Source organism: Mustela nigripes, chromosome 14, assembly GCF_022355385.1.
Source record: "Mustela nigripes isolate SB6536 chromosome 14, MUSNIG.SB6536, whole genome shotgun sequence".
In the NCBI taxonomy this organism is placed as follows: Eukaryota; Metazoa; Chordata; class Mammalia; order Carnivora; family Mustelidae; genus Mustela; species Mustela nigripes.
The window spans coordinates 54,764,850-54,776,892 of NC_081570.1; the positions used below are offsets into that span (position 1 = coordinate 54,764,850).

The 12,043-nt window shown below is 36.8% G+C and overlaps 1 protein-coding gene across 1 annotated transcript in view; it reads right to left on the reverse strand.

The window, feature by feature from the left end:
• The window catches only part of DNAI4 (dynein axonemal intermediate chain 4), an 82,303-nt gene that overhangs the window by 66,945 nt on the left and 3,315 nt on the right, over window positions 1-12,043 (reverse strand). The window contains exon 2 of the mRNA XM_059375053.1: window positions 3,310-3,487. Within this exon, the coding sequence (XP_059231036.1) occupies window positions 3,310-3,487 (178 nt within the window). The remainder of the gene's footprint in view (window positions 1-3,309; window positions 3,488-12,043) is intronic.

The window sequence follows — 12,043 nt, forward strand, 5'->3', positions numbered from 1 at the left end:
ACTGTTTCGACTATTTGGGGTCTCTTAATATTCCATATGAATTTTAGGACAGATTTTATTTCCACAAAAAATGTTATTGGGATTTTGATATGGATTGCATTGAATCTGTATCTTGTTTTGTGTACTATTAGTATCTGAAGAAATATTCTAATGTAGGGATGCCTGGGTGGCTCAGTGCATTAAGCTGCTACCTTCAGCTCAGGTCATGATCTCAGGGTCCTGGGATCAAGCCCCGCATTGGGCTCTCTGCTCAGCTTCCCCCTCTCTCTCTGCCTGCCTCTCTGCCTACTTGTGATCTCTCTCTCTCTTTCAAATAAATAACTGAAATCTTTTAAAAGAAATATTCTAATGTATAAACAAGGGATGTTTTCCCATTTATTATTGTTTTCTTTCATTTCTCTCGGCAATATTTGTAGTTATCAGTGTATAAGTCTTTCACTTCCTTAGTTAAGTTTATTCTTAAGTATTTTATTCTTTTTGATACTATTGTAAATGGAAATCTTTTTTCTTAATTTTCTTCTTGGATTGTTTATTGCTAGGTATAGAAACACAACTGATTTTTGTGTGTTAACTTTCTATATTACAGCTTTGCTGAACTTACTAGTTATCAGTTTTTGTTTTTGTTTTTAAATGTGGCATCTTTGGGAGTTTTCTACACATAAGATCATGTCGTCTGTAAACTGAGATTTATGTTTTCCTTCCTATTTTGGACAATTTTTATTTCTTCTTCTTCACTAATTGCTCTGGCTAGGACACCCACTACTATGCTGAGAAGTAGCAAAAGTGGGCATCCTTGTGTTGTTTCTGATCTGAGGGGAAAGGCTTTTGGTCTTTCATCACTGAGTTTGACGTTAGTTTTAGTTTTTTCAGAATGCCAGAGAAAATCCTTTCTCAGATTAGCTAAATGGTTAAAAAAATTTTTTTTAAATAATGAATGGATATTAAATTTTTTCAAATGCTTTTTCTTTATCTGTTCTTATGATCCCATAGATTCTTCCCTCCCAGTTTATTAATATGGCAAATACTATTGATGTTTAAATGTTGGAGCAAACTTGCATGCATTATCTGCAGTTGGTCATGATGCTCTCACTATCCCTTCTACACATTGTAATACCATATGATATATTTGTGTTGTATGTACGCATAACATACACATAATACATAAAATGCATACACTATATGATTGTTATGGACTGGATGTTTTGTACACCCCAAATTCATGTTGGCTCCCTAATTCCAATGTGATGGTACTGGACAGTAGAACTTTTGAACAGTAATTAGGTTGTGAAGGTGGAGATCTCATAAATGGGATTAGTGAGAACCCTTCTGAGAAGAGGCCAGAGAGTTAGCTAAATGTCTTTCCACCATGTGATACATTGGGAATATATTCAGGATACATTGAGAATATAGCAATCTGCAACCTGGAAAAGGGTCCTCACCAGAACCCAACCATGTTGGCATTCTAATCCTGGGCTTCTAGTCCTAGAACTCTGAGAAGTAAATTTGTTTATAAACCATCCAGCCAAAAGTACTTTGTTATAGCTGCCTGAGATAATGGTACATGTAATATGTTTGCAAATACATAACATTCATTTATTAAAATTATATTAGCTTGTTTTCATTTTTTGGCTATTATAAATAAAGATGCTATCAACATTTGTTTACTAGTTTTTATATAAACATATACTTTCTTTTCTCTTTTATTATTTTTTTTAAAGATTTTATTTATTTCCCAGAGATGGAGAGAGGAAGTACAAGAAGGGGGAGCAGGAGGCAGAGGAAAAAGCACCCTCCCCACTGAGCAGGGAGCCTGACACAGGACTCAATCCCAGGACCCTAGGATTATGAACTGAGCCAAAGGCAGACGCTTAATTGACTGAACCACCCAGGAGCCCCAATTTATTTTCTCTTCAGTAGATACCTAGAAGTGGAATGGCTGGATAGTATAGTAGATATATATTTAACACTGAATAAAATGCCAAATGGTTTTTCATTTTCCATTCCTACCAGCAGTGTATGAAAATTCTGATCCCTCCACATACTTGTCCACATTTGGTATGATCAGTCTTACTAATTTTAGTCATTCTAATAGGTGTTCAGCAGGATCTCGGTTTCAATTTGCATTTCCCTAATAACTAATGCTGATCATGTGCTCATTTGCTATCTATATATGTACTTTGATGAAGTATTTGTTCAAATGTTTTGCTCATGGGGTGTCTGGGTGGCTCAGTTATTAAGTGTCTGCCTTCAGCTCAGGCCATGATCTCAGGGTCCTGGGATTGAGACTAGAGTTGGGGCGGGGGGCAGGGGGTGACTCTCCTCAGCAGGGAGTGTGCTTCTCCCTCTGTGCTCATTCTCTCCCTCACTCTTTCTCTAGTAAATAAAAACAAATCTTTAAAAAATGTTTTGCTTGTTTTAAAAATTAGGTTGTTTTAGTATTGTTTTGAGAATTATTTATATATTTTGGATACAAGTACTTTATCAGATATATGCTTTATAAATAATTTTTCCCACTGTATGGCTTCTTTTTTCATTCTTTTAGCAATGTCTTTCAAAGACCAGAAGCAGCTTTCATTTTGAGGGAGTCTGATTTACCAATTTTATCTTTAATGGACTGTGTTTTTTTGTGTCATATCTAGAAGTATCATTGCCTAGCCCATTCAGATTTATATATTACATACTTGTCTGTATATATATTATGAGTAAAGGTTTTAAAAATTCAATTCTTAGTTTTCTAATGAGATAACTAATTTTGTGACAATTTATTTTACCATATTTTCTAGAGTATATTGCAAAGGAGAATGGACATTAGCCTTACTATCTATATTATAGCTAGGTTACCTATTATTACTACCAGTTCTTAAGGTCATGAGCAGACTTTCCTCACTCCACTCCAATGTTCTCATTATTAGTAATGAATTATAGGAGCCAACAGCAAATATTATGCTGTAAGATATGTTAGATGGTGAAGACTAACAAAATCAATATATCAATATTAGAAGTGAGTTAGTTATTTCAAAGCAGTATATTTTCCACCTTTAACATTTCAGTTAAGTTCTCTATGGTGCCATTTTTAAATAAACTCAGAATTCTAAAGAATTTTACCTGGGGCACGTGGGTGGCTCAGTGGGTTAAAGCCTCCGCCTTCGGCTCAGGTCATGGTCCCAGGGCCATGGGATCGAGACCCACATCGGGCTCTCTGCTCAGCAGGGAGCCTGCTTCCCGCCCCCCTCTCTGCCTGCCTCTCTGCCTACTTGTGATCTCTGCCTGTCAAATAAATAAAATCTTAAAAAAAAAAAAGAATATTACCTGTATGGGTGTCTTTACAGTAGGTATATTCATTTTTTCTGTTTTTATCTCAGGTAGAACCATCAAGGTTTTTGACATTGCCATTCTGCTTTGGTTTGCACCAAGATATCCTTTTGTTTGCCCTCCTTTTACTGTGTTAGTAAAGCTAATAGATTTCTTTGGCTGTGGGCCAACGCTCCTTTATCAGGAAAAGAGAACATAATACAAAGGATCCATGACTGAAGGAAAACTTACCAACAAGAAAAAAACAGACTTTCATTTAGAAACATGGAAACAATCTGAACATATAAACAAGAAATAATAATAGCTACTTGAGAGTTCATCATGTATAAGCAGAGTTCTAGAATGTTTACCTGCATTATGTCACTTTTTTCTCACAACCCTTAAGAGGCTGCTATAAATATCATTTTATATAAAATCACAGAGGCATAAGAGGGAAATATTCCTCCTAGAGTTGAAATTTGAAGTCAGGCAGTCTAATCCAACGTCTAAACGGATTTCTCTGGGTCTTAGTTTCCTTATTTGTAAGATGGGGATATTAAATAATGCCTTATTCATGGATTATTATGAGGATTAAATGGAATAATTTGTACATTATGGTTAGGAAGTCCCTGGCACATAGTAAACATAAGTCAGTGTATAGTATAGCTACATAGGCAGAATGAAGCATGAGTAATAAAACCTGGAAAGAATATTGTGCTCCTGTCTAAACAATTGCATAATAATTTTTAAAAAGAAGAGAAGATAAAATAAAAATGTTTGCATACTGGAAGAAAAAATGATTTTACTTTTGTATACTCTACAAAAACCTACCTTATCATTCCTTATCAGAGTTCTAGTACTCTGATTGTATTATGAATTTCTATTTAAAAAAGTATGATCTTCCCTCAGATTATAAAAAGTAAATCTATTTCCAAAGCAAATATTTTATTTTTTTTATTAATTTTGATTTTTATTTTAAGTAGGCTCTACACCTAACATGGGGCTTAACCATGACTCTGTGATTAAGAATCATGTGCTCTACTGACTGAGCCAGCTAGGCGCCCCAGACCCCCAAAGAAAACATTTTAAATGATACTTTTACTTTTCAAATCATAAAAGATCAGACAAGAATGAAATATTTTTAAATGACAACCATCTATCCACTTTTCATATTTTATTTTTCTTCATAGCATTTATTACAACTGGATGCTTTTTCCTGTTGATCACTCCTTTACTAGAATATAAAAATCTTCAGGACAAGAAATTTGTCTTGTTGGGTGCCTGGGTGGCTCAGTGGGTTAAGCCTCTGCCTTCAGCTCAGGTCATGATCCCAGGGTCCTGGGATTGAGCCCTGCATCGGTCTCTGCTCAGCAGGGAATCTGCTTCCTCCTCTCTCTCTCTCTCTCTTTCTCTGCCTTCCTCTCTGCCTACTTGTGGTCTCTATCTGTCAAATAAATAAACAAAATCTAAAAAAAAAGAAATTTGTCTTGTTAATTGCTATATTCCTAGAACCCACAACAGTACCCAGTATAGTGTGGTCACTAAAAAAGCATTTTTTAAATAAATGAATTCCATTCATGTGGCATTCCAAATTTATATTCCTTGAAAGTATTTTACCCTCTCCTCCTTCCTACAATGTCTAAATGACTTTATCTTCAACATCTCTAAGAAAATAAGATCAATCAGGTAAAAACTCCTTAAATTACTTCTCCGTTGTCATTACATTTTTCTATAAACTCATCTAAAATCTACATCAAAATCCTACAAACTCATCTAAATTTATCTTTCTTTCTTCTTTCAGTAAAAGAGTTGCCATTGCTAACTAAGGCTAATCTTTCTACTTCTGTTCTGAAACTTGTTCAGTACTACTTTCTTAGGGACTTTTGTCCATCAGTAATTTTCTATCTGCTATATATTATTTCCTTGAGCATATAATTATGCTCCAGTCATCCCCTCAACTTAGAAATCCTTCCTTTAGTTATGTCTTCCTCTGTGTGTTACTTTATCTACCCTTCCTTTCATGTTCTAACTCTTTAGTCAATACTACTACTTCCTTATCCCTCTTATTTACTCCGTAATTCACAACAGTCTAGTACTCCCTCTCCTCTGCTGCAGAGACACTACTTTCCTTAAAATCACCTGGTCCTTCACCTTGTCAAATCTGAGGGACTCTTTTCAGTATTTATCTTTGGAGCATCTGACAGTTGACCCTTCCCTCTTCTGTGACACCACTATCTCTTATTCTTCAACCTCTTTGGGACATCTAGCCACCTGATCCTTCCATTTTCTACTAATTAGTACCTTTTAGTTTTCTCTTCTTCCTCTCTTTAATCTAGAATCCACAATTCATCAATTGAATCACTCTCTTACCATTACCTTCAATTTGTATTTTCTGTCTCCTTGACCTTTTGCCCTCCTATCCTTACAAAAGCTAGTCTTCCCATTCTATTTTTCCTTTATTAGTTTCCTCTTTTGAAGATTACACTTAGGCTCAAACCTCAGTTACTGGTTTGTTCTCTCTCTCTCTCTCTCCACACACACAGAACACACTATCCCTGAGTAAATGTAACAGAACTCATGGTTTCAATGACCACTTATATTCCACTTTTTTATGGCAGTCTACCATAATCACCACCACCTCCTTTCTCCCATTCCCTATTAGATTTTATATCCTTAATTACTGATATCCTCTCTCTGTCTTGAATACTACTGGCATAATTCCTGAGTATTTCAATATCCATGAATGTAATCTTTCTAATACTATGGCTTCTTGGCAACTTGAACCTTTCTCACAGACATAAGAGAAAGAGAAAGAGAGAGAGAGAGAGAGAGAACGCATGCAAGCTCCTGTGGAGAGGGAGAATTTTTATATATATATATATTTTTATTTATTTATTTGACAGAAAGAGAGATCACAAACAAGCAGAGAGGCAGGCAGAGAGAGAGAGAGGGGGAAGCAGGCTCCCTGCTGAGCAGAGAGCCCAAAGCGGGACTTGATCCCAGGACCCTGGGATCATGAACTGAACCAAAGGCAGTGGCTTAACCCACTGGGCCACCCAGGTGCCCGGAGAGGGAGAATCTTAAGCAGGCTCCATGATCAGCACAGAGCTAAGGCGGGGCTCAATCTTAAAACCCTGAGATCATAACCCCAGCCAAAATCAAGAGTTGGATGATTAACTGATTGAGCCACCGAGGTGCCCCTATACCCTCTTAATACCCAATTTCAGACAACTATATTTAATTCCCTTCAACTCCATTATCACCTTCAAACCCTTGACTCTATAATGTTTACTGCTTCACCCACCCCTCTCATGCAATCTCTTTTCTCCTGCACATAAGGTTAATAAATGTAATAGTTAATTAGGCATATGTTGGAGATATTCCAAATTCAGTTCTCGACTACCACAACAAAGCAAATATCACAATAAGGTGAGTTACATAAATGTTTTGGTTTCCCGGTGCATATAAAATTGTGTTTACACTATACTGTATTCTATTAAATGTGTAATAGCATTATATCTAAAACCACAATGTACATACCTTAATTAAAAAGTACTTTATTGCTAAAAAATGCTAATCATCATCTGAGCTTTCAGTGAGCCACAATCATTGAGCACAGTTCACTATAACAAATATAGTAATAAAAATGTTTGAAATATTGCAAGAATTACCAAAATGTAACATAGCCATGAAGTGAGCAAATGCTGCTAGAAAAATGGTGCCAATAGACTAACTGGACACAGGGTTGCCACAACCTTCAATTTGTATAAAACACAGTATAAATAAAGTGCCACTATGAGAAGTGCAATAAAATGAGGTATGCCTGTATTATAAACCTTACTTACACTCTCAGCCTCCTCTTCCTTTTTCAAATTCACTGTACTTGCTGGCAAAACCAAAACTTTGATCAATTCCAATTATCTTCTTACTTTGAGCCTACACCTGTATATTAACCACATTTCTATCTTCTGTAATCTTGGTGCTTTACCATTTGCCACACAAGTTTAGGCCCAATAGGTCTTATTCTGGACAAATTGATATGCTCAAGTCATTGTGCCTTGGTTTCCTGCCTCCCTTGTTACCCCTTCCCCTCCCAGGGGCACAATTTCCCAATGCAAACCAGTCTATCTCCACTGCCTCCCTTGTCAGGCCCTCACACTCTGGCCCACTATATACCTTCCCTCATCACCCTATAATCAGGTACCAGACAATTAAGGATGGCCCCTAAGTTCCAGAACCCACTGAAATTACTCAAACTAGTCAATCTTAAGCCTGCTTGCCATGCCTGACCTGTACTTTCCCACCAAAACCACAAAAAAGGCCCACAGTTCCTCCCTCTCCTTCTGCCTGATGGTTGACCCCAGTGCTTCCCCATGAAGCCTGCTGTGGCATTGCCTGCCCTCTCCTCTTGGAAACTATGAGTAATAGATGATTTTTTTCAATGGCAGTCATCTCCTGTTCTGTTGACCCTACCATTCTTCAAATTTTCTATGAATATGCTATATTTTTTTTTTAAAAGATTTTATTTATTTGACAGACAGAGATCACAAGTAGGCAGAGAGGCAGGCAGAGAGGGGGGCGGGAAGCAGGCTCTCTGCTGAGCAGAAAGCCCAAAGCGGGGCTCGATCCTAGGACCCTGGGATCATGACCTGAGCCGAAGGCAGAAGCTTTAACCCACTGAGCCACCCAGGCGCCCCAAGAATATGCTATATTTTAATTCAACCTGTACAGATGAATGAAGCTGGAGAAAAAACAACTATAGCAACTCCTTCGAAAGAACTGTATTTATCATTTTTAATTTCCCTTTGCATATACTCCCTTGAGCCTGATCCAGTCAAGTTTTAGCCCTTATCATTCCACCAAAAGAATTCTTACCAAGGACCAGTCATTGCTGCAATATTAATCACCAAGGTTCTCATTTTATTTATCAGCAGAATTCACCCAGGTGCTCCTTTTTTCTTTGGCTTGTTTTTTAAACTTTAATTGTAGGACACTTTCCTTACCTGGTTTTCCTCTTACTTTTTCTGCAGTGTTCATCCTTGGGACTTCTTCCTGTATCTGTCTACACTCAGAGCCTAGGTGAACTCATCCAATGAGTTCATGATTTAAATACCATCTATATGATTTAAATACCATCTATATGACTCTAACTATATCCTTCCTCTGAACCCTAGACCCACATACCCACCTGACTACTTGACATTTCTGACTCAAATTAGCATGTCCAAAACTGAGCTCCTGATAATTTCCCCCTTACCTCGTTCAGCAAACTTACAAGACCTCTTGCAGTCTTCCCCCATTGTTGTTAAAGGTAATGCAATTCTTTCAGTTGCTTGGGTGAGAATACTTCAAAATATATCCTGAATGCAACCATTTTGTTATCAACCTTGTTGCTACCATGCTGGTACAAATAACTATTCTATCTCTCTTGGATTGTTGCAGCAGGTTTCTATCGCTTCTTGCTTAACCCCAACCCCCTAAAATCTGCTCCACATGGCAGCCAAGAGTGATCTTGTAAAACGTAAGTTAGATCATATCACTCTACTCTGCTTAAAATCCTCCATTTGTTTATTATCTCATTCATAGGAAAAGCCTAAGTCTTTACTACAACCTAAAAAGTTCTACACACATTGTTAGATCTTTGACTTCATGTTCAATACTCTTTCCCTTGTATATTTTGCTCTCGTCACACTGGCAATCCTTGATATTGCCAGGTGTATTTCTCTATCATAGTTTGCCTTTGCTCTTCCCTTTGCCTGAAATGCTCTTCTTCCCAATAAATGTACATGTTTGGCATCCTTTCTTCAGGTCTTTACATAAAACCACTTTCTTAGTGTGGCCTTCTCTGGCTCCCTTATCTAAAATGTCAAATACTCCTCTCAATATTTCATAAGCCCTCGTTTTATTTTTCTCATTAAGACTTACAAATAACCAAATGCATCTTTTACTTAAATATCTTATGCATTAGTTGTCTCTCCCTAACTAGAACTTAAGTTCCTTGAGGATAAGGATTTGGGGCTGTTCTGGGCTGTACCCCCAATGCCTACAGTAGTACTAAACACACAGTAGCTGCTTAATGAATATTTGTTGAATAAATAATCCCTAAATCATTATATCTAACTCAAAATATACAATCTTCATACTCAGATTTTTACCAGCCTACTGGGTGGCTCCAGCTAAATATCTATAGGACATCCCAAATTGAATAGATGCATAATGAATACCACATTTACTCATAAACCAGTTCTTCCTTTTTTACTCTCTATAGGACCCAAATAGAAATGAATTAGTGAATGATGTTACATTTATCAATTAGGTAGTTACTGGGATCTCATAAGACAGCATTATCAGTGAACTCCCCCACATGTTCGTACTGTTAAGTTTTATGGGAAGGAACTGTTTATCATGTCCACAGTTACAGCTCCAGCTTTTAGCACTCTGTCAGAGCAGAAAATCAGAAAATATAGACCACTTTTTGAAAGAAATTGAAAGAAGTGCCTGTAGTCAATTATATGAGAAATTTATGGTACATCTCTAACTATAGTAGAAAACATGTTTTCAAAAGAGGTAAATTAGAGAAGGGAACCACTTTGAGGTTTCAGGAGGTAACCACTTTGAAAATCACTATACCTGAAAACAGTCATCATACAAGTGGTCATGCAGAGCTGTATGTACAGTCTTGAGGTTCCCAAAGCAAGGACCTAATTTGTTTTGACTCCTGTCTCTTCATTTCTAGGGCAGTAACTCAAAAATACAAGGCATACCTATAGAAAGAACTCCTGATAATCACTTCCATGAAAACAGGGGCAAATGACATTAAAAACATGCTGTACATACAGAAATCGCACCATGAAATAAATAATCACCAAATGAAAATTAGGTGTGGTTTGTAAAAGTTTCTGCCTTAGTCCCTTCTTATTTTAGTGGGATGACAGTAATTCCAATGTAAACCAAACAAATTTCTTCCATTCATTCGAGTTATTTATAAAACACTGTACATAAGGCCCTGTGCTACACACTGGCAGGGATACAATATGAATCAGATATGAGCCCTAAGGAGCTCATAGTCTCATAAGAGATTAAACATGTACATGATTATAATGGAAGCACAAAATTTTATTTGCCTCAAAAGAAGCAAAAGAGTAAAGTGATCTGAATTATGCTTCAGAAAAATTTAGCTGTATGCAGAAACATTCTAGAAGTAAGACCATAGGTTAGATGCTATCAGAATAGTTCAGATGAGAAGTAATCAAGGCTTAACATGGGTGGCAGATGTAGAAATAAAACAAATACAACAACACCTGTGTTCAGATGTTTGTTTATTTTTTGCATTTTGATGCTTTGACATCAAAGAACTTGCTGACCCTGGAAGGACTGTCCTCCAAAGGCTAATCAATTCCAATACATAGTAAGGGACTCATGGGCCAGCACCCTTTCGTTTGCAAACCAACCAATCCAGAGCCTAAACCCTTAACAAACTCCTTTTATCCGGCTCTCTCAGAGATCTCACTTTCTGAGCCACTATCCCCCTGCCCTAATCACCCTTGCACAGGAACCAGACAGCTAGAGATAGTTCCTGGACCAGAGCCTTTTGAAATTATACAAATGAGTCAATTCTACTGCTTATTCGGCTTTGTCTGTTCCTCCCACGGAAACCACAATAAAGGTTCTTGCCCATGTTTCTCTCCTTATTCCACCTCCTGACTGACCCTTGTGCTTTCCCAGGTGACCTAGTGCAGCTTGCCATGCCTCCTGTTTCTATGGATCCGAGTGTTTAAAAAAGCTTCTTCCCTCAAAAGAGTTATTTCCATGTCTATAAAACAAATCTCAAATACCTTAAAAAACACAGCAGATATAGAACTAATAGGACTTGGTAATAGATAATAACAATACCACTTAAATCTTATATTTCAAAGAACTTCCACCTATATTTTCTAATTCAATTCTTATAATAACTTGTAAGATACTTAATAGTCATATTTAACAAGTAGGAAAGCTTAAACTCAAAGGTCAATTTAAATGCTCAAACTCGTCCAATAACTCTCAGGCTATTAATCTATTTGTACATTAATGTTGATAATAATATGTAACTCAGAGTTAAGGTGATGATTAAATTAGTCTTTACTTTTAACTAACGTTAGAAGTAAGATGTTAAATTGTAGATATGTTCATATATCAGCGATATCTTGGTGGAGCTGTCTGGTGGCAGTTGACAATGCAAGAGTAAAGTGAATTTCAAGGAAGAGAAGTGAGAGCTGGAGATTCAGATTTGAGAATTTTTGCACAGAGATGAAAATAAATGAACATAGTCCCAAAATAAAAACCTAAAGTCACAAAAAGAAGGTAATAGAGCTAAAGGAAGAAACGAGATAGTAAAAGAAATCAGAAAAGAGGCATTTAAACCAGTAATAAGTGAACCAGTAAAGTTTGGGTTAAGGAGGGGAAGATCAATATTGTCAAATGCTGCAGAGGTAGAAAAGTTAAGAAAGCCCACTGAATGTGGTGACTTTTGAAATCTTTCGGTCACTCGTTACTGACCTTTGAATTTCTATACAGAAATAGAGGCAACAGACTGCAAGGGTTAAAGAGTGAACATGGACGTTTCTGCGCCAACATGTACAGACCACAAAAGTCACTAATCTTATTTTTATCACAAGAAAAAGGCTTAGCAAACTGAAAAGCAACAGGTCTTTTTAGATCCATCAGATCAATTTATAGACAAACTACTGGCCAGAAATTTGGACAAGCAGGA